Consider the following 23,666-nt stretch of genomic DNA (forward strand, 5'->3'; position numbering starts at 1 on the left):
AATCGAGCAAGAGCATACGACTCCAATTCGAAAAGCGCATGAATGAGCGACGACAATGCCATAGAAGCCTTAAGATTATCCTTCGCTCCAACAATGGCGTTCGTTGTAGACATGCTAAAATACCTCCTGTATTTCTCCACGGGCACAAACCCAATGATTCGTAACCCAGGTTCTGTCTCTAAAACCGTGATAGCTTCATCAGTGGCACTGATCGGCACAATCGTTCTGCCGTAATTATATCCCTTTTCCATTTGCTCTTTTTCGATATCCATCATTCCTCCAGCGGTCGTGCCGTCCTCGATTTGATACGCCCTGGCATTCTTGACAGCTTGTAAGTCTGTGCCTTTCGATGCTAGACCATCACCAAAAACCTCACCACCGGATCCCAGCCTCTCAGTTTTGGTAGTATAGGAGCTCGCACTGATGGGTTTCGCGATAGCAGTGCGAGGATATCGCTCGACGTTGATGGAGAAAGCGGTCTCAAACGCTTCTGGATTACCAAGTGTTAATTCTCCGCGGAACGACGTTACCGGGCGAATCTTCTTTAGCCGTGGTTTCCCAAGTTCGGATATAGCCTCTGCAAGTGTGCCAAAGATACCTAACTCCTGGCCACCTTCATTGCATGCTTCAACCATTTTTTTGATAACTTTCTCATTCCGCGCCTTCCGTCAAATCCGTCAGCTGAACAACCCAGAGACCAGTTTCGGCAATGACCCCCCCCAAAAAAAGAAGGGGGGAGTAACCCACCTTCTTGGGAACCTTCCCCTCCTCTACAAAACCATACTCCTCATCATCGAAATCCACACCCCTAATAATCACTTAACCCCAACTGCACCACCCTCCCGCGCTTCCCCAACCACCAGAGAGAAAGTAGAAACTTACAACGCCGTAAGATTAATCCCCTCCTCCTGAATCTGCCCGACAATATCCTCACACCCTTCATCATCCCACTCCCCCCGTCCATCTGTCACAAGCACGATATTCCTAATATACTTTAACTTCCGACAATACCTCATAATCATATCCACGGCGATACAAATAGCGGAAAACCCATCCCCCCCCTTCCCCTTCCCGCGACTAGGCACAAGAGCCCGCTTTAAATCCCTCAGGTGATCCAGCAGAAACTGGGAGATCGGTGCTAGAACACATATGTTCTCGTAGCCGTCCGCAGTGGCCATGGCGTTGTCAGTGTTCTCAGTGCGGAAGCCTACCACGCCAATCACATCAGTTTTCCGGCCCGTGGACATGGTCGCGGTGATTTTGTCCCAGATGTAGGTGAGGGCATAGTCCAGGTCGCATTCACCCCGCGAGGGGTGCACACGGGAGAGGGTAGGGCCGAGGTCTATTACGTAGACTGTTGCCTGCTTGTCTGCCATGTTTAATCCTATTTTTCTCTACTTCTTTTCGTGGTACTGTATTTGTTAGCAGCGGTGGTGATAGGGGGATGGATCGAGAGGATTTGGGAGTAATATGCTGTAGAACTAGCGCGAGTGCAGGGGAACGCGTGGCGTCAAGCGGGGGCCGGGGTAACGTGACCAGAATGCCTTACGATATCACACCAGACACGTAATATGCTTGATAGGGTTCAGCGTTCTTTCATACGACTCACATTGCAAGTAGGATTCGCGGGAAGTGGTTACCCTACTCATCTACAGTCCCTCGTCAGAAGTGTTCGTGAGATGCTTACTACGCAACCTCGCTGAAAAATGCGGACCCAAAAAATTTATTGCAATGACCAGTCACCACCACTGTAACTATATAAATAATTAGACTGTAAATTTATGCTATATCATTAGACTTTGCTTTTATATTGTCTAGTATTTTTATAATTTTTTTCTGTTTTTTTCCCAATTTCCAGTAGTCACACCTCACTGTTTCAAACAAACTTCAACAAACCTGAAATTTCTTCCTCCTAGAATATGACATGTTGTCCTAAATTCCTTGCTGTGCCAGAGTGATTCCTCAGATTTTGGCTACCTAACAATATGATAAACTAAATATTAAACCAGAAGTTGTAGAAGTATCATCTTATCATTGGTATTATAATGTATTTTTTTTAATATCAGGTGTCGAATACAAAGATTGTGACTACTTTGACAATAACTAATATGACCATAAATATTTTCTCATAATACAACTTTGACATATTGTTTTTCAACTTATAGCAGATTAACTATATGGAATATTTGGGAAATATTTATATAAGAGTGTTAATTTTTCACTATACTTGATATAAAACTAAATATCAGACAAAATGTTTGATCAACTACTGTAAATTATAACAAAAACAGAAAAAAATTAAAAAATGCTAGACCTTACAGAGGAAAGTCTAATGATGTAGCATAAATTTAAAGTCTAATTATTTATAAATTACAATAGTAGTGATGGGTTATTGTAATAAATTTTTTAAGTCTCCATTTTTAGCAAGGTTGCTTAGTAAGCACTTCACAAACACTTCTGATGAGGGACTGTACATTTGTGCCTAGAAAATCTTCACACCCAAAAATGTGAGGGGGGAGGGGATACCAGTGGATTGTGAGTGGATGTAAGGTGATTGTTGTTTGAGAAGGAGGGTGTGGAGTTGATTAGAAAGTATAGGAAAGAAACAGGATAGTTATGGAAGAGGAAAAGAGAGAGGGTTTTTAGAGGAGGAAGAGGGGAAGGGAAAGAAATTAACTTATATGGGAAGTGGTATTAGGGTAGCAGGGAAAGTTCAGAGAGGAAAAGATTGAGGGAATTGGAGTAGGAAAGGTGAAGGGTGAGAAGAAGGAGGGCTTATTTAAAACAAGTGAAGGAGAAAGACTCTTAAAGAACAGTACTATCACCTATTGCAAGTGATACAGTCGTTGGTATAAAGACAGCAGGCAGAAGGAGTGTTGGAGATATGCTTTTGGAGAACAGGTGGAGAAAGAAAAATTTAATTATGGGTAGTACAGAGAAAGAGGTATGAGTAGTGGTTTTGAGAGTAAATGCCCGTACCAGAGCATAAGTAAAAGTTTATCCTATGTCGAGTACATCGGCCCAGCATCCTGATGAACATCATGTACTATTTACATCTGCTACATTCTGAGCGTCTGGAGTTGTGTTACAATGATTCACATGTCAAGTACGTCCCGTATTGTCACCCTCAGTTTCTTTATGCCCATTGCTGCTGGGCCCTCGCTACCATGTTACTCAGATGTCCTAACGGGGTTCTGTGTGTCCTCCACCCCTATGTCCTGTTATAATAGATCCCCCTACACATTGCCCAGTACCTGAGTTCTGACGCTTTGCTTCCGTCCTTTACTCTCTGGAGGGCGCTGCATATCGCAGCCCTTGGTTGCACTGCGTCTTATTTCCTATGTACATTCTCTTGCACTGTCCGATGCACCTGTGAATTCTATTTCCCACTTTCAACGTAACTATCTCGACCTCTCCTCTCAATTACATTCTAATGTCTCATTGCTATTCCAACATTGCAATAAGGTTTCAACAAGGGGACACTAAATTGAGTTCGTCTGCCAGTGGTTTCTCCTTTATGTTCTCTAGGCATCTGATATCTATCCCATTAGTGGTTTTGCATTCTTTACGGCTGATGGCCGACTTGACATCCCCAGGCACTAGTATCTACACTGGCACTCATCATTCTTGATATTACTACTTCCGCAATTCTCTAGTTAAAATCTCCATCCCGTGTACTTTAGTTTAAATATTACACTTCTATGATTTCTAAGTTATCCCCACAGCCCTACATGCTCTGCATCTCATGTTATCTTCATCTCGTTCCTATCATGGTGTCGAGATATAGGCAATTCTAATGTCGAAATGATTGCGAAGATTTCGTCTGACAATTTGGCTCGACATCGGTGTAGACAGCATGCAAAATCTCCTCTTTTTTTACTTACACGCTTGAAATATCTTGGCGAGTAAACATTGGTCCCTGGAGTACAATATTGGAGTTCGTCGAGGCAGCGCAGCTTGATCTGGTGATTTTTCAATAGATCTCATTGAAAGTCCTTAAATCTATCCGACTGTTAACGAGCCATCACCTGTCCACCTCAGGGATTACGTAGGTAAGGCCTAGGATAGTACTAATGTCCACTACCGTAAACCTCTGCGGATCCAGTATTTTCGGCAGCTCTACAGTGATAAGATCATATAACTCTGATGTGCGTCCAGAGTTCACTGCATTCAATACCTAAACACCTGCCAGACAGTAGACGGTATCTTGCTACCAATAGTGGTAGAGCTTGGAAAGTGCAATGGGTTTCCCGGACAGATGGCCCAATAGTACAACATATGTTTAATACCCACCAGTCTGTGTCTAAACCTAATTGTTGCTACTTGCTGGGTTGCAGAAGAGCTCGGTGCCGGTACATCGTGCCCTGTGGATATTGTAAACATTGGTTTCCTGGATCACTAGAACTGGGATTTCAAGTTGTATCAATTGTTTAAAGTGGAGGTGTCGAGGTATTCAGGGATCTTCAGGCAAGCAGTGCTCAAAGGGCAAGTTCTGTTGGCTATATCAAACTAATTCAAAACCCATGTTGTCGCTCGTAATGCCCAAGGCTTTGCACAAATCACTATGGTGGGTAATATCTCCACAACGCCACTTGAGGACCCGACAGCTTGTCAGTTACAAATTGGGATTCCGGAGATATTTGGTCCAAAGGATCCATGACATCTGCAGGCATATCAGCTCTGGAATGTCACACAGCATCTATGATCAAAAGTCTCATTTGATTCGTGTGGTATCAACCGTAACTCTGGCAGATCTGCCATGCAGCGTCCTTTTTATTTGAACGTCACCATCCATCTTTTTGCTGCTCCTTATGCACTAACTCACTAAACTCCATAGAATACTGCAGAATAATGCCAAACTGATACACATGATCGGGAAGGTAATGAACTAAATGCATCTTAATGAAGTTGAAATGAGACTCCGCTTATATCAATTCTATGTGTTGGTCGTTCTCTTCTTCCCAGTGCTGCTCCTGCTATAGGGACCACTTAGATATAGTCACAGATTGATCTACCAGCGTTCTCTGATATTATAACTCTATTCACTGGTCGTGAATCTTTGCCCGTATCGGTTTAGACATTCTAAGCTGCAAGAGGATATCCTTCATCGAGTGCAATAGATTAACATATTGATCTATATAATTAACCATCTCACAAGTATGGCTCTGGTATTTTGCCATCAGACTGAAATCGAGTAATGAATGGACACTAGCAAGTGCTTATTTGAAGGGTAGGTGTTGTATACTATTAGGCCATCTCCAGGCCACAGCCAGAACTCGCAAAAGAAAATGTCCTAAGTTTCTCAACTTCTTTCCTTGCTACTAGGTAACCTTGCTGTACGCTTTACTGGATACAAAGAATCCTAGGTACGGAACCAAAGATTTCCAGGTATTATCAAACCCCTCCAGCCTTGCGTGTTTCTTAAGAAATCCAAGAACCCAATCCATCACATGTGTGAATAGTCTAAGATAAATAGTATGGAGTGGATCTGGCTGGTGCAGGCCAGTGGGTAAAATGCATGGTAGTCTATTAAAAACATTTCGCTTCATCTTGATACTGGGAGTATCAAATGTGGTATGGACGTAGCCTGAAGTAGGCTTCCCTGAGCCCACTTGAACTCCTTATTCTATGCGTGTATATCTTATATAATCTCCCACTGGGTACCTCACCCGAGTGCTGTATTATAACATATCTGCATGTATCTCACATTTAGGACAAGCGTTGGATTTTACTCCATGTAGTGCAATGTTTTCTATATGGGCTGCAATCCACTCTACAAGGATAGGGAAACATGTTCATATTTTTCTATCTGTACTGTCAATTGTCACACCAACCAGTGTGGCCTCTTGCAAGGGCTCGAATAGGAGCTCGAATACAGCTTATAGTATGGTGTTTATTTGTCTCTTTAGTTCGTCTGAGGAAGAAGACTGTGGAAACTGGAGTAGGACGGGCTATACTGTTAGAAGCAGAACTACCATTGATCCAGGTCGGTTACGGATAGTCAACGGAAGATTTCCAACTGTGATGTATACTGGCCATGCCCTCTTGTTACCTGAGAGGTTAGTGAGATGCTTTTGATCCAACATGCCAATAATGGGAACCATAGTCGCACCAGGTAGAACTGTTTCCTGTGATATGTTAAACTCTGTTTCTGTCAAAAAGAGTGCAATTGCTATTGGCAGGGTACTTGAACATCCCACTACCAGTCCACTGTATATATTTCTGCATATACTCTTTATCTATTGGGATTACATTCATGTCATGTCATGTAAACAAAATCTTCTGTGTAGGCTCTATGACGAAAAAGGTATCACATACAGTCTAAAATATTACTGTAAAAGAATGGCAATGTTATGGTGCCATCCTCGACCTGGGCCTTGAACCATTATAGAAATAAGCTATACTGATCTAGTGAGCGGAGGTGGTTCTCGAGTATATGCATCGAACTTTTAGTAACATCTACCATATAACGGAGGCCACTTGAAAAGTATTCATTAATCTGTACCTTAGATATCTTACCTTGTTTCAATCATGATGCAAGTTTGAAATCGTGCCCGCTATCAAATGGCATCCACAAGTTCTCACACAGATCTCTGTGTTCTTTGACAAATCTCCACACATCTCCAATAACTTCCTTCGTACAGGGATAATGCTGGGTTTCACTGGACACCAAAGAAGCGTCCACCAAATTCAGTGATTTTGTGTCAGACTCATGTGCAAGCGCATCAGTAATGGTGTCAGGTTGGCAGGTGATAGGGTCGGGGTCAGATTCATAGTCAGAATCAGGCTGATTGTTCTCATAGTTTATGGTGTGGTGTTGTAATTAGTAGGATTCCGCGTCCCAGATACTCTTAGACGAAGGAGTACTCCATATGTGGAATGCAAGGAGAGCACTGACATCAGCATACCCAGTTCGCAGATGTCTCTCATATGGGCCAAGATGGGCATACCTCTGGCAACAAAATGAATAATTGGTAGGCATTGTAGTACTAAGGTTAGTAGATTTAGAGAAGCTTGTTTGTATGATAAGTTGCAAGTAGAAGGCTTACTGTTCCGTGTATAGATTCGGATGTCAGCTAGGGCCAAATCCAGATGACATAAGACGTAGTTAATGGTCGATTCAGTTTAGCATATAGTTTGTGTGTATTATGTGTATTTGACTGTTTATTTTTGTTGTACGGTTTCATGAGCACTTGGACTGTGATATCTGGTTTCATGAGCTCATGGACCCGTGACATCCTTCTTTTCAGTCTACAGGTGTAGGATGTACTACTTTCAACTTAAAACACAGGTGGGCTGGAGAAGTCAGTGTTACCTTGACCCTGGATTACATACCAATGTTGAAAATATTTTAGGGCGTCTTGAATATCGGGAACTGAGCTTGGATATTTAAACTGAATCAATCACCACTAAGAGAAGGTCACATCAGTTGCACCAGGAAAAATATCCACAATATTCACCACATCCACTGCACTCACAATATCAACACTTAGAACAAACTGGAAGATATCACGTAAAACAATAATAACATGTAATATGTCTACTTGCCAATTGTTCTAAAGGGACATATGACTCTACCAGAACCCATCTACCAGCTTCCAGTTCTTGCTATTGTGGAAGAGATTACACCTGTAAGAGCCTGTAGTAGTTATCTTGGTGCGTGGATATCTATAGGACTCAAAGGTTTTAACCTCAGAGGGCAGGACCAGTGTGTAGCTTAAAACCTTATTTTGTAAACCTTAGAGCAATTACTTTCAGGACTACATACAGATCAAGATACGCTTAGAATTATATTAGTATCTATATCTATACTCAAAAACTTCCAGTCACTTGGAAGACAAGGTGGTTAGTTTGTATTGTCGGTACAATTTCACATAGTTGAACAACAATATCACACGCCTCATTTGTCAGTACACTTCCCCCCTGAGCACTTAGTATTGTTTGTATGTGCACCACATTAGGGTATAAGACATTGATTATCCTCCCCCATACCTCTTGTACTGCAACTATGAATTTCTCCTCAGCCTCCTCACTCACCTCTCCATTCATTACTAATGTTTCTCATCAATGTTCTACTTCTATCGTCAACTCCGTCGCATCAACATCTTGCTTCGATTTACGCTCACCTCTACCAGCTGCGAATCAGGTTTTTCATCTACTGATTTCGGTAATATCTTTCTTGAAAAAAATGCCCCTCCCTCCTCAAACAGAGACACAGTGCCATGTGAGCAACAAAGACTCCCTGCGCGAGTGACCAAGAATGCTCCATCCAACCATTGACTACTAATACTGTGAATTATGAACATATCTCTTTTAATATAGATGCTCTACCACCCTGCCCTCCAAATGCGACACAATGAGATGCAAGTGACAAACTATGACATCGAACAGTAATACGAGCATGAAGGCAGAGGAAAGGCCGCCCTTTGAACAGGTAGTAGAAGACTCTAAGTAAGTGAAAATTGTAAGCTACTTGCATTTACAGCAATCAGTTTAACTAACTCTCCTACTTGAGAAGGCGGATGCTACGGCAATATTATGTACGCCAAAAGCTGTTCTAGTTTGAGAATTCACACGCCACCAGCGCTCCTTACCAGAGGTGGTGCGTGAGCCTCTGAGCCTACATGATAGTGCACCCGTTAGACTCCTGCCGCTTGACCGACTCCCAATTGGAGTCAGTCCTGATTCTAGCCCGCTTCCTTCCCCCAATTGCAGCCTAAGTTAAGCTGGTTAAAGACTAGTACGAGGTGGACAACCTCTGGGAAGTCCAATATCATCAGATAATCTTGGTCAGGGATACCACTATGAAGCTTTAGATAACAAATGAGCATCATCTCACAGAGCGGGCCGAGCTGGTGGAGGTCAAGAGCTGTCCGTGTAAGTATTCCTCTTGATCTATGTTCAGCTATATTTGTATTAACTTATTTTATTAGTTGATCAACCAGATTTGTCCTCCCCATATTGCCCACGGGCAATATGTATTCACATCGTTCAGTGGACGTGGCCATTCAGGGAGGGTACACATTCCTTGCCTGCTCCTATTGTGCTACTGACTCTGATCAGGTAATCACCTAGGGGGTCAGGAAATTGCCGAGTATAAAAAATATGCTCACGGTAGTCAAGAGCCAATGGGCAGAGGAGGCCAGCAGGTGCTACAGATATCTCATCGGGGCGACAGGCCAGGGTACACGATCCCTTCATTGTGTGCCTGCAGAACCTCTCCTACTCAAAAAGCTCATATTTTTACTTAAAGATGATGGCATATGTGTATGGAATCTCGCCAATAGTGTCGAAGATCTACTAGACCTTATAGTCCTGGAGCAGTATCAAAGGGAGGCCCAGGCTCTCACCCCAGAGCCTGCCAATGGCAGATAGGTGTTCTTTCACAGTGGGGTCTGTGATTACCATTGGCAATCTGGAGATATTGTGGGGGGCGTTGAGGCGGAGGAGGAGGAGGAAGACCAGGAGGACAAGGAGGGCAAGAAAGATGAGGAAGAGGAGGAGCAGGAGCAGGAGCAGGAGCAGGAGCCGGAGGAGATGGTGGAGCTGCGTTCTCTCTGGCACCGGCATGTACTATAAATCATTGCTGTGAAGGTAAGTTTCTAAACATTCTCATCCAGAACTGTTGTCCATAACTAATAATATACATAGGATGAAGGCACTTTTGCCCCCAGCCCCTCAAGACTCCGTTGCACTGCCTATCCTGACTCTGAGTGTGCGGCAGTACTGGTGATTGACGATACAAGTTCTTAATCTTCAAAAACTTTCAACTAATACGTTTGTTATTATCTATATCTAATAACCTACATAGGATGAAGTCCTGTTCACTCCCGGTACCTTGCGATCCTACCCCCCTACCAATCCAGACCCCTGGCCTTCACCGCTGTCTGAACTGGAGAAGCTCCGATCTATGATGGCGCTTGTCAGAAAGAACCCTAGGATGGTAGAGTACCTCAAAACCCACAGGCCCCAGGCCGGACCCGTCTTGGTCATGATAGGACCAAAGACACCTCTCCCGCTCTTTTTTCTGAGAGTAGCGCTGAAGGAGCAACTTCAACACCCCTACCAATTTCCTCCACAATTCTGCTGGCATCCACCCCACCTATTCTACAATCTCCAATCCTACCCTGTCAACCCCCTCAACTTCTGTGGCTACAACCGCTCTGTCCACTCCCCCAAACCCCCATCCTAGTCTTACGTCTCCTCCAACTTCTGTAACTACAACTGACAGCCTGGCTCCCCCCACACCTGGTCCTACACTGGTGCCTCTCCCGACTTCTCTGGTTATCACCGGTCTGCAGGCTGTAATTGCTGCCCCTGCACCCCAAGATTTATTGGTGCCTGGCTCTCCTGATTCTCACTGTCATATTGATGACGAAACACCAACACACTACTGCAGTACTAGATGTCGGAGTGCTAGAGGTTGATGCTGAATTTGCCGCATTTTCCTCCGTTTCTCTTTTTCTGTTTTGCATTTTCAGGTTTCTTTTCTTTACTTTACTTTTTCGGGTTTCTTTTCTTTTCTTTTCTTTATTGAGTTTGCTTTTTTTGTTTTGCCTTTAGATTCTTAATGACTGTGCGGGATTTTTTCACATGGGTACATTTCATAGCTGAAGATAAATTGTGATAGTAATGATACTATTTTACCCCCTGGCATGCGCCTCACATATTCCTTACTAGCCCGGCATAGTATGAAAGTGGCGGTAGCTGTAGTGATTTGACTCCTCAGACTGTACTCGAATATTGCTAGTGTATTATGTTAATGAATTTGGTACGTCTTACATTCCCAGTCCAGAACTGACCTGGCATTGGGTGGCCATCCTGTCAATTAGCTTGGTGGCCTTAAATGAATACACCTTTGGAATGCGTGGAGATAAGGTTAGATATCTCTAACCCTTTTTAGGTATGGCGTATATTTCACGAGAAATAGTGTCACTAACTGACTCTGTTTATAGCTAGATCTTGCTAAGCCTTCTGCCCTGGTGAAACCTACATTTCCCCTACTATACCAGTGTGCGAGTCTTGAACCTTCCAATGTTTGAGAACCTAGGCTATGGATCATGAACGCAAAGTTCAAGTTGAATATTTAGAAAGAACAAGATATCATTGAAGTCCAGAGTGTGCTATGCGTTTCACTGTGGAGAGATTTTCACTGCTCCTAATTCTTTAATTCTTTCATTTTGGGCCCATGATAACCAGAAATGTCTTCATCACGTACCTAATATTAAACGCTTATGACAGTTCGTTTTGGACTGGAATACAATACAGAGCCATAGTTGATGATTACGCCGCCCTTAACTCTAGGCCGAAAGCGACGTGTATAAGATCCAATGGGTCGTATTCAATGCCAGCAAACTAGACAAACACCTCACCTACTATATAGCAGACTCGAGAGTCATACAGTTTGCATCTTTAATACTCACTTACCTGACATTTACTAACCTGTTATAGGAGGCATAAATAATATGTAAACAAGATACGCAGCCAACCAATTCTCTAAGAGGAAAATCTGAATAGATATAAATGCAATGCACGACTCAACAGACTGGGATCTGGAAAGTCGATATCAGCAATGCAACTAAGTGACTATGGCAGCTCCTAGATCACACTATCGAACTACCAGTCATCACATTGAACCCTGTCTCCTCCACCAATTGCAAGCACGTGAATAGGAAGACCCTTAAAACACCTTCAGAAAACCACCATACAGACCACAGTGTATACCGAACCTGAGATAGAACCTTCAGGACAAAGAGCTACTGAAACACTTTATCTTAGGGAGGAGAGCAGTAATAGATACCAAAACCTGAGGGGATTGGATAAACCGGAATTGGACACCAAACCTGATCCCGAATAGATCAATATTCTTAACAGATCTGTACCCCAAGGGTCTGATGAGTCGTAATCACCCAACTGACAGCAAAATGATCACACAGCGACGTTGCAGATTTCCACCATCATCGGAACACAACATGCCAATCCTGGACCGAGAACATCAGGGCCTCGTGGGCGAATCATTCGTAGTTGGCCTTACAGTCTTGCTGCATTTCCATCATCAAGCATTCCACGATTCTTATTACAACTAGCTGGTGGGAGTGATCTTACGTCTGATATCAGGAGTTCTAGTCCTGCCGGTTTCCCTGTCACACTGCCGGAGGACGACTTATTATCAAGTAAGTCACAGTGTCACCCAGCAACAGGGACAGCAGGAGTGATATTAAGCTTAGCAAAGTCACTCATTCTGGGGTACATGTGGTTCGAGTACCTACTCCTGAATACTGTTGAATTGACAGGTCTGGTACTCAAAGTCTGGCAGAACGCGGTGGAAGGGCAGGGACATACTGAAGATGTTAGACCATCGGAGCAGTCCGTATATCAGGTAACTCGTCTCGGCCAGGCGTGATGGCACGTAGTAGGCACTATTAACAAATAAAGATATGCCAAAAACACAGGGATGCGATCTCAGTTCATATGCCATGTGAAGAATCACATTTTTAAGTTATACGAACTACCGGAAGATCAGACAACGATGACGTGTAGGGTGAATTATCTGCTGGAACAAGATAGGCTTATGTGTAACCTAAAAGGCTATGAGTTTCGTTTACACCTGGTAACAACCCCATAGTGACCACTGCTGATCATGAATAACCCCGATGCAGAACCTGACGGTGCACTTCCCTGTGCCACAGATTCTAGAAGGGATTTATGGTAAGTATTTCACGGAAAAGAAAAAACATAGGATTGTTGATCCCGAGTTTCTTGGGCAGATAAACGCCCTATGATCTGTTTGAAGTGCGCTATAATCTGTTATACACTATGCGTATAGAAATCAGCAATCTATCAGGCGCTAAGGAACTTCAAGGCTGAGGCAGTTGGAGGTAAGATTCGAGCACTCTCATAATACATGATTCGTGACCAAGCTACTAACTTGTCACTAGACACCAAAGACCTTTTTGCACAGCTGTCACGAACGTGGCTTGGCAAGGAAAAGGTTTTCATGTGACTTATAATTATAAGTCATAGGTATGTTATTATTTCACACATATGACTCATTTGGGTCAAATGACTTATTATGTTATAATTTATTATGTTTCACACATGACTCGATTATGAGTCATGGGATGTGCACCTGGCGAGTATGCCTTGTGAGTGTGCTTTGCATGTATGCCTTGCGCATATAATTTATATTTTGCATATGACCTCGTTATGAGGTCATCGGTTTCACACATATGACTCAGTCGAGTCATATGACTTGTTTATTGCGTTATGATTGGTTTATGAGTTTTCACATATCACCTTGCTATAAGGTCATGGGTTTTGAGCATGTGGCCACTGTGATCACATCACTAGTTTGTTAAGATTTGGTTTTACACATTTGACCACTTGGGGTCACATGATTATGGGTGGGAAGAACACTATCTAAGGAGGCCAACGCAGAGGAGGAGGATATGTTCTTCACACTTTGTTCTAAGTACTTTTCCTACTTATTACGTTAACGAATATAAAACACCTTTATGATCTTTATCTTTATTGCCATATTTATCATTATGCAGAGGAAAGCTACCCATGGAGAAGAGTTAGAGAAAGCTTACGATTGGCGTTCCCGATAGAAGACAGAGGTCTTGTACTGTCGGTAATGTAGGCAGAGTCCTAGTGCTATCGTAAGATGAAGAAAGACCCAGAAGGAGAAGAGAAGTATCATTCTCTGTCACCAAGAACTAACCATCCGAGGAGGGATTGTTACAACAGCAGAATAAAACATGAGTAAAGTGCCCACAGGGGGTTTAGGACACAATTGTCAAATACATGCCGCCAACGATCTAGAAGATGGTTGAGCAGATTTATGGCATGCAGCAAGACCGCCATAAGGGGTATGATGATCAGTGGTATGCTCTTGTCACAGAGCTGCGGTGTCGAATAAGCGACGTGATACCCTTACTGCCCATGCCAGATCAGGCCAGGCTAGACTGTTTCGCTCTAGAGGAGTGCTGGAAAAGTCCAGTACAGTCACAAGAAACCGACACCTCATTTAATTATAGCCAGAAGTCGATTGCCCAGGCACTAGAGCTTCTAGTCCCAGATTCAGCAAGTCCTGGACCTTTGCCTGTGGGGAGTTTAAGATGGATGCCTAGGCGCTTGATGCATGCTTCTTGGCCTAGTCGCCTGTTGCTAAGCCTCGAGGAATTGGAGGAAGGCCAAGATCCACTGGCGGGATTTAGTGATCGGCAGCCAGACGTTAACGACTGAGAGCCTAGTTAAAGTTCCCCTAGATAATTAATGGAAATTGCGGACCTGTAAATATCACCTTTAATAGATTTATTTTGCTGGCTGAGCTGATGTGCGTCATCGACAGCAAAGAGCGAATAGTAGATGAATGGAGACATATATTAAGGGAAAATTGCATGCAATATTCAACCGTATATACTAAAGTTGAACACTACCACGACGTAATATATAAAAGTATCTGCATGAAGGTAAGAGAATTACAAGAAAGGGGATAGAGCTGAAGATGGGTCAGGAAGAATTTGGCACACGCTGAAGGCATCTAGAGGATGTCCAAATGACCAATAGTGCGAACAGGATGAGAATATGGTATAAGGCGAATGTCCCGGTGAGGTGAGTGGTAGGGAGAAAGACTGCGGACATAGAAGGAGAACATTACGGTATCTAGATAGTACAGAATGGCAGAGTGGTCCAGACTTTTGAATTCAAAGCAAATAATATCATGTTGGAACAGGCCAGCCTGCAACGTAGTCCAGATAGAACCCCTGTGGAATGACATTATTCTGACTCAGGCAGCCCAATCAGAGGTCATCCCGACTTAGGCAAGCAGGGTCTGATATTGACCAGATATGAGTCCGGTGGATCAGAGGTTGTCTGAACACGGATGAGTGGAGGTGGGGCATTGTCGGGAAGCAGAGAATGTAGGGGTCTATGTCAGAACGTCTGGAGGACGTGGGTTGCAATGCAAGGAAAGTCAGGTCACAACATTCAAGCGATGTTGTATCCTGATTCGTGTTTTACGTTTTGCACATCCGATGCATCAGATGTACTGGACATACGAGACGTGTGTTATTATTTTTACTGATTAGTACTTGGCCATTCCAAAAGTATCTGGAAATCTTGGCAATTGCTAGGCCGATGGCATGCCAAGATTTCCAGATACTTTTAGAATGACCAAGTACTGTTTATTGAAAGCATGTAATTGTATATAGTACGGTAATGGACTCATATGCTATTAATGTTTTCAAAAATCCCCTCACATTCCACAACACTCTCAGATACCGCAGGGAATATTATGTAAGTTTTACTTCTATGTAAATTACATACAAATTAGGTTCTCAATATAAATTATTTACTTAGTCTTAGTACGACTAGCGGAGAATTCCGATTATATAGGAACAGGTATTTTCTACCTCACCATTCTTTTTTCTCTCTGACTTAACTTTGTTTTTTCTCTCACTCTATCTCCTCTTCCAGTACTTCCTCTCCTCAGCCAATCTACTCTCTCCCTCCTTTCATTCAATTTCTAATGTCTGATAATCGGTTGCAATCAACACTCTTTCATAGCCGTACTCTTTGTATTCTAAGTCAACAGTTCTTAAAAAGAATTAGTGTTTTCCTGACACAGTATAGCCTGAGTTACTTCTCTATATTAGATCTCATTAACTTTGTAATTAAAATCTATCTCAAGTCAAAGTCACCAGTTATAGGAATATTTGTGACAAAGTAGAGATAGTAGATTTCTGGAGATTTTACAGTACTCTAGAATCCCTTACTCTCCATTCTTTACTCAATTCTCTCTCCTCTTTACTCACTCTGTAAGCTCTGCTCATCTCCTTACACTCTTTGCTTCTTGCTCTGAACTCTCAGTACTTTTCCCTACTTGTCACTGCTTGCAGGACTAGTAAATTTCTTTTTTATAGTATAATTCTCTCGCATGTATGTACTTGGACTTTTCTTTCTCTTAATTTTCTATGATGCAAAAAATTTCTTTTAGGCTCCATTCAGTATGTCACTTTTAAGCTTATTTTTTGGCATATTAAAGTTTTTATATATGGGTGTGTTTGGCATGTGTTACAAAATGACAATATATTTTTATTCCGTTTATAAATTTTTATTGTATATTTTTATAGTAGGGCTAGGTGTAGAATCATGAAATAGCACTCAAGAAAAGTATAAACCTCTGAACTCTAAAACAAAGAGTTTCTTCTTGTATAATAGATAATAATCCATTGCATATTTCTACTTGAATCCCATTATTCCCGATTTTTATATGATCAATAAACTACAATTATCCTATACAAATTCTCTACAAATGCACAATACTAGCTATGATTCTGATAATACAGCCTCCTCAGACTCAGACTCTGTAGTTTCAGAAAGTCATAGCGCATTCAGAATTGATGGCTGCTTTATACTCCATGCTTTGAGCAATATTGGGAAATATATCGACTATTGTTTTAATGCCAAAAGAATTTGTACATCAGCTCACTCCAGTAAAGCCTATATTGCAGAGCTTCTCTCTGCAAATACAAAAGAGTAGCAGCTCTAGGAGGTACTTTATATGCCTTGTAGTGTCATCCTCAAACTATGCGAATTGTTGGAAATATGCCTGTACTTGCATAACATAAGGTATGCAGCTAATATTGAAGAGGTCACTATGGTTGTATAGGCAGTTTCACATAGTGGTTTTAACCGTATAGTTCAAGAATGTTTCCATAAGAGTGGAGACACTGTTAGGTGGTTAGTATCCTATGTTTTTGATTTTTGGTATGTGTCTTAAGTTGAGTTGTGTGACGACTTTTTTTTTCTCTTTCACATAGCGGTGGAGCATAGTTGCCAAATACTTATATTTTTTTTTATATTGAATTTTTTTATTAGCATATATGCTATTTTCAACTTTTATTGCGATATATTTTGATTGGTACAGTCGTGTCTGGAAAGCCTTTGTATTTGTAACCTTGAGGTGCAACCCCGCATCATCTCATCACCACAACAACCCTTCTCACCATGGCACCTTCACATAATCTAAGAGCAAGAAAAGACCTGAATAAGGAAATTTATACTCTGTATAAATATACAGATATAAGATATGACAAAATTTCTAAGTCTTTATGTGTATCCAAGTTAACTGTTCAGTCTGTAGTCAAAAGAGCTAAATCTAGGGGTGGAAACACTCACCATGCAAAAAGAGGTGGAAGATCAATCAAGATTACCGACATAAAAAGAAAGATAGTAGAGTCAGTTATCAATGCTGAGCCTCATTTAGTGTTAAGTGACATTACCAAAAAAGCCAATAGTGGTATTGGTAAAACGACTATTGATAAGATTATATCAGAAGCTGGATTTAAGCTTCTGATACCTAGGAAGAAGCCTTTTTAGAGAAAAGAACAAAAGGAGAAAAGGGAGTATACTAGGAGAAGGTGAAACTGGAAAGGGGCATGGAATTGGGTTGTTTGTGTGGATGAAGCCACCCTTGTTTATAATCCAAATCCAACTGGCAGAAAGGTTGAAGTTAGACCTGGTGAAGAGCTGGAAGGAAAAAACTTAAAGCCTAGCTTTAAGTCTGGAAGGACTAGCATTGGAGTATATACTACAATGATGAAGGGAAGAAAGACTGAGTTAATTCTTGTGAGAAAGAGGAGGGAGGAGGAAAGAACCAGCAAAAGAGACAGACTTGGCCTAAACTCTCACCAATATGCAACTGAGATCCACCAGCCTTACCTTATCCCTTTTATAGAGGGTCTGAATAGACCTTCTGACAATATCTACCTTGCTGCTGACAATGCTTCCTGGCCTGGTGGTGAGGAAAATTGAAAATTGGAAGCAGACAGTGGCTACAAAAAACTCCCTTGGCAATCCAACTCACAAGATCTCAATCCTATTGAGAACACATGGTCACTACTCAAAAGAGCCCTTACCAAGCGATTATCCAGACTGGAAAGAAGGCCTCATAGTGCAGCTCAATTGTTTGAGGCAGCAAAGGAAGAGTGAGATTTAATTCCCTAAGAGAAATTAGATTGATGGATAGATAGGATGCCTGAGAGAATGCAAGCTGTACTGGATGCAAATGGAGGCCATACAAAATGGTAATAAATTTTTTTATTGTCTACTAGCAATACTATCATGTTTTCTTTAATTGAATTCTTTATATATTTTTTGAAATTTTTATGGTTGGGGGTTGTGGTTGTGCGGTTGCTATGCGAGGGTACAAAAACTTTCTGGACATGACTCTACTATACGATGGGGGGGAAGAAAGTAATGCGACACCAGTGCAACACAAATTCCCGTATGGAAACAATATTAACAACATATAGTACTACCATTTTCCACAACTACATTCAATAAATAAAATAAGTAAAGGAGATAAAATTAAAAAATACTTAGTATTTCCTTAAAGTAAAATAAAAAGAAAATCATAAATCAATAATGAGTTTGGTGCCCTTTTCTTCTAATAACCTCTCTGACCTGCTTTGGCATACTTCTGCAAAGATCCATAAACCATCCATCAGGAATATCTTTCCATGCTTCCTCTACAGCTCTGATTAGCTCTTCCTTGCTTGCAACTCTTCCATACCTTTTCCCTAAGTAAGTTTCCATATCTTCCCAAATATTTTCAATTAAGTTCAGGTCTGGTGACTGTAGTGGCTAGGGTAATATATCCACCCCATTCCTTTTTCTAGACTTTGTAGAATATCAGTGATTAAACCAGTAGTTAGATTATATTCTTAAGTAAGTATTTCTATATCAAAAAACAGAAAATACAATAATTATAAGGATGTAGAACCTACCCTTTAAGCCCTGGTACACCATTTTCAACAACCCTAGTCCAGCCAAATCTCTCACAATACTCATACCAGAAAGGAATTAAAACTGGATCCAGAATATACTTAGTATACTCATAAGAATCCACTTTAACCTTTCCTGGTACTACCACTAGCTTTGACTTCAAATCCCCACAAAAGGCTCCTCATACCATAACTGTCTCCCTTCCTGACTCCCAGACCTCATCAATGCAATCCTGATCATATTCCTCAGAAGATTCTCTTATCACCCATCCTCTCTGTCCAAATCCAGCTGTAGAGAATGAGGTTTCATCAGTCTATATGATTCTGGACCAGTCTCTTAGTTTCCAAGCTCTTTTTCTCATACACTAACCAAATCTAATTGGTCTATTTTTAGGGCGCAATCTCCATCTAAAATATCTTTTAGTTCTGTAAACACTTGAATCTTCATTAAAGTACTTACTTCTTGTGTGGTTTTCTTTTATTTAAATTAAGACTCTTAGCTGCCTTCCTAATTGTCCTGGATAATGCCTTTAATTGCTTTTCTTCTTTAATATCCTCTCAAGAGAGTCTTCTATTTCTTTTATTTTCTTTAATAATTGACTTAAGATTAAGTAGATCAGACTCCTGGAAGATTGGAGGTCTTCCTGTTCACTGGTAGTTGGAAGGACTACCTGTTTCCTGATACCATTGATAGATGTAAGCATAGGTACTATGGTGAACTTTAAGGCCTATTTTTTCCTCCAATTCGGCAGCTATCTTTCTCAAAGACCACTCCGCTATTTTTCGGAGAGCAATAATACAGATCTGGTCATCACATGTGGTTTCCCGCTCGAAGCGCTGTCGCTTCTTTGTCAACGATCGCCGCTGCTCAAGATTTTGTGGACTAATCTCTAAATCATTTAATTTTATTATTATTTCAACTTTATGTACATATTCATTTAATTAAACTACTTACGCTCACTTCTGCGGGTTCCCTTTACCCTTATAGTGCTTTTCTGAAATGGTTTGGCAGGTGGTGGGGGATATAGTGAGTATTGTAGTGATGGGGTTTGGGAGTAGAGTTGCGATCTTGTGGAAAGTGGTTGCTACTGTGTCGCACTACTTCTTTCCCCCCCCCTCGTACTGTACATGCCGAACGGAGCCTTAACAAAAATTTTAACAAAAAACTTACATAATCAAATTCTGTGGCATCTGAGGGTACTGTGGCATTTGAGGGGATTTTTGAAAACATTAACGGCATATGAGACCTTTACCGTAATATTATTTGTATGCCGGCATTTTAGCAACGTTGCTTAGCCAGCATTGGACTAACACTTCTGATTAGTAACTGTATCATATAAACCCCGGGTATTGTTATTTCAGAGATCATGTAAATTGAACACATCGTGTGCCTGTATGTGTTCCACCACTCCTTGCTTGTAACCTGTATGATATTAGTTTGACGGACAGTGACTATGCTTGGCGAAAACACATTCAATATCGTGCCAGCCCAACACCTCCATCGTTTAGACTATCGCCCCAATCACTTTTTGGCCTTCACTGTTCCCCTGACAACCATTGCCCTAATGCTCAACATCGCCCTTGCTCCGAGACCGTCGATGTTATAACAAAACAAATTGGTCACAGACACCTGGGCCCACGCGACCCAGCTCTTTCCTCCACTCCTGCACCTCCCCGATCCTCCACTCCCCTCTCCCCCCACTCTCACATTCAGTACATCACCGCGCATCAGCTACTACCGAACCCCTCGCTGGTGCAACCCACCGTCGGCTTATGTGTGTTTATATCGCCTTTGCACCCGCATAAAAGCCTTGATCTCCCCACTGCGCTCCTCATTCCGTTTGAGAATCCCTTCACTCACAAAAGAAATCGAACCCTCCTAGCAATCTTTTCTTATCCCTCATGGCTCGCTTAAGGTCTATGGAGACGGGTGCGGCTTCTCCGGCCACTAATGTGACTCCTTACTTTGTTGTCTCGGTGGTATCTTCGGTAACGCTAACGAATTAGTTATAGTCAGCACTTGATCGAATTGCAGACGCCGCGTCAAAACTCAATTCCACTGCTACCCCCGCTACAACCCTTGACTACCCATCCTTGCCAAAACCCGAGTACCCTTCGTTAGAGAAGGTTCTGTATCCGGAGACCCCCTTCATCACTCCGAAGCCGGATAGTCGGATCCTGGCATACGCTGCGACAACCGCGAAACAGCTTGGTAACTTCTCGGAGGAGGTTAATGATGGGGCCCCTACCACTCCTAGTAATCCCGCGCAGAAACCCAAAGTTCCTAGTACCGGATTTGAGTTCCGTGTGATTAAGACCGGCGAGAAGAAGTTTGAGGAGTTTGTCCCTCCCGCTTTCCCGGCCTCCGTTACACCTGCGAGGCCAATTGCGGAGAAGAAGAGTAGACGTTTTTCCGACGTTCACAAACGTCAGTTTGAGAAGATGGAGAGTATCACTACGCATTATGCTGCTAAGCGCACCCCGAAGCAACCGGTTACAATCGAGAAGATACCACGCGGTGTCAAGCGGACCAAGTCCCATGCGGAATTTGGTGATCGTGGACCACCGAGCTCGCCGAGTCCTGTCAAGACGCTAGTTGGGGGTCCTTGGAAAGCTGAATGCGATGGCGCCAGCCCTCTGAAGAGGACTAAGATATCAGCTCTGAAGATGGAGACGGTCTCCTTGCCCAGAAAACTGAGTGGGATTCCGAGGTTAGCCGTGACCCCGACAAAGGGCTTCAAGAACCGCTCCGCCACGGTTGCGAAGATTTCCACGGTTGGAAGATTGAACCTTACGCCTGCTACTAGACATAGTCTTGTTCGGGCCGGCACTACTCTCTCGAAGATTCCGAGTGCTATAGCTGCCCCAGCCATAGAGTGTACAGATCCAACCCCTAGCAGCGCCGCACTACCAAACCGGTGCATCAAACTCCCAAGCACTGATACCCCGAAGAAAGAAAGAAACCCACTTTCCCCGCCTAAGACAGATGGTTTTACCTTCCGAAGCAAAGGTGCCGGAATAGACTACAAACGTCTCCATGGCATGCACTCCCTGAACTATAACCCCAATAAAGACACCCCAACAGCGCCAACCCCATTATTGACTCCCATGAGGACGAGCTCAGAAGATCCATTTGTAGGAATAGCCCGCAGGACAGCTGTGGAATGGGCGCCCGCCGCCACTGCACTCGGTGAGAAACGAAAAGCCTCCCACACCGGTGGTCATGGTGGTAACGACACTGGGGATGGAGAGGCTGTGGATACTATACGAGAAGGTGGTGCAAGGAAGAGGTTGAAGTTTGCCTCTACCGAGGAACCTTTTGCGAAAGCTACGGGGGCTAAGGAGACTAAGGAGGTTACAGCGGCTGCTGCTGCAGGAACCCCTTTGAAGAAGTCGCTTAGGGACCGTGGGAAAGCTGTACTTCTAAGGAGTAGGCTTAACATGCTGGCTACGCCTAAAAGGAAAGTTGAGATGGATGGAGGGGGCAACGGCGAGAAAAAGGATAAGGATGCCGGGAGGATTAGGTGGAAGTAGACTAGTAATATCCTTCTCTTTCCCCCATATCTTTGTCTATGCTCCGGATTTTCTATCTGACTCTTATGTTTAGCATAGTGGTTTGATTTATTAAGTTAGACAATTGCTTGAGAAAGTGATTTGTAGTCTAAATTTTTCTCCCCCTATGATACTCAGTTGTTTTGTCTTTTTCATAATCCCCTCTCCTTGACGGAGTATAGGTTTATTAGAAACTGGTGGTCATTTCATAAGTTTTTATTTTTTTTGTTTTATAGGTGATCTGTAGATAAACCCTCGACGAGGCTCCGTACAAAATTTACTGGTACCCCCAATTGTGACAAGCACAACTACTATGATACCCCCCCCGTATTGTTAAAATTTCAATAACAATAATCTATCATGAGGTTGAAATTGCCATATTATTAGTCAGAGATTGAAATTCTGTTTATATTCTATTCCGATCTTTAAACCACTAAACTTCAAGGTTTGAAGATGTACTCTCAATATACCTATACCTATTACATTGCCGTGGTATCAACTTGTCCCATTCCTGCATAACTGCCCTTATCATGTTCCCCACCTAAATAGGAAACACTACTAGTATAGTAATCCTGCATTTCAGTATTATCTGAAAAGATCCAATGAGGTTAAGAATAGGGTGATAATATAAGCCCCAGATTCATAAAAATAATGTGAAATAATTGTCTATAAATGTTATTACATAGGTTCAATACACTAAGTATATCAGATACGAGGAACTAATAAAAGCCTCTCTCATAACTAGTATGTATCAGAATGTTACAACTAATGTCAGGACAAATTAGCAAACAAAGACCATGCATCAGGAAGGTAAGATTGCAGTTAAGTGAATTTGTAGTATGTCTACTTGTAGAGTTCGTCAGATGCCTCACATTACCTAAATGGAAAATCTTCATGGTAATATCGATGTAGAAAACAAACAATTTACATTAAACTGCTTGGCAAATGGAAAATTATACTGTACGCTTCCAAGGATTCAGAGTAGTATGATTATGTTGCTGTAATTGTGCAGACAATATTTTCAAAATAATGACGAGGAGGCAAATCTTATGCTATAAGATTCCAATTTTAACTGATTATAGAGAAACCTTATATCTGTTTATTAATATAATGCATTCTAGCTATATTTTTAATATGTTATATTTCTCCCTTTAGAAGCTCTTAAGGTATACTATTTATACTATTAGGTAGAAGCCAACTGTAGTATGTGTCAAGGAGACTTAGGATAGAATCATCAGTGTAGAGAGAGATAGTCTAAGAAGGCTTGATATTGTTCTACTTGACCATCACCGACGGTACAGCTGCCACGGACATCTTGTCAAT

General features: G+C 42.2%; 2 protein-coding genes; one reads left to right on the top strand and one right to left on the bottom strand.

Annotated features, from left to right (window-relative positions):
* Positions 1 to 1,409, bottom strand: part of GSTUM_00001928001 (uncharacterized protein) — a 2,657-nt gene extending 1,248 nt beyond the window's left edge. Inside the window, exons 1-5 of the mRNA XM_002839185.2 lie at positions 883 to 1,409; positions 748 to 808; positions 531 to 662; positions 377 to 490; positions 19 to 320 (exon numbers count right to left, since the gene is read on the bottom strand). Coding sequence (XP_002839231.1) covers positions 19 to 320; positions 377 to 490; positions 531 to 662; positions 748 to 808; positions 883 to 1,376 — 1,103 coding nt within the window. The 5' untranslated portion in view covers positions 1,377 to 1,409.
* Positions 1,410 to 20,314: 18,905 nt separating this feature from the next.
* GSTUM_00001929001 (uncharacterized protein) lies at positions 20,315 to 22,555 on the top strand. XM_002839186.2 has 2 exons: positions 20,315 to 20,744; positions 20,805 to 22,555. Exons 1-2 carry the CDS (start codon positions 20,694 to 20,696, stop codon positions 22,323 to 22,325), a joined length of 1,572 nt encoding a protein of 523 aa, XP_002839232.1. The 5' UTR covers positions 20,315 to 20,693; the 3' UTR covers positions 22,326 to 22,555.
* Positions 22,556 to 23,666: the final 1,111 nt, after the last annotated feature.

Source organism: Tuber melanosporum, assembly GCF_000151645.1.
Source record: "Tuber melanosporum whole genome shotgun sequence assembly, scaffold_314, strain Mel28".
Lineage (NCBI taxonomy): Eukaryota > Fungi > Ascomycota > Pezizomycetes > Pezizales > Tuberaceae > Tuber > Tuber melanosporum.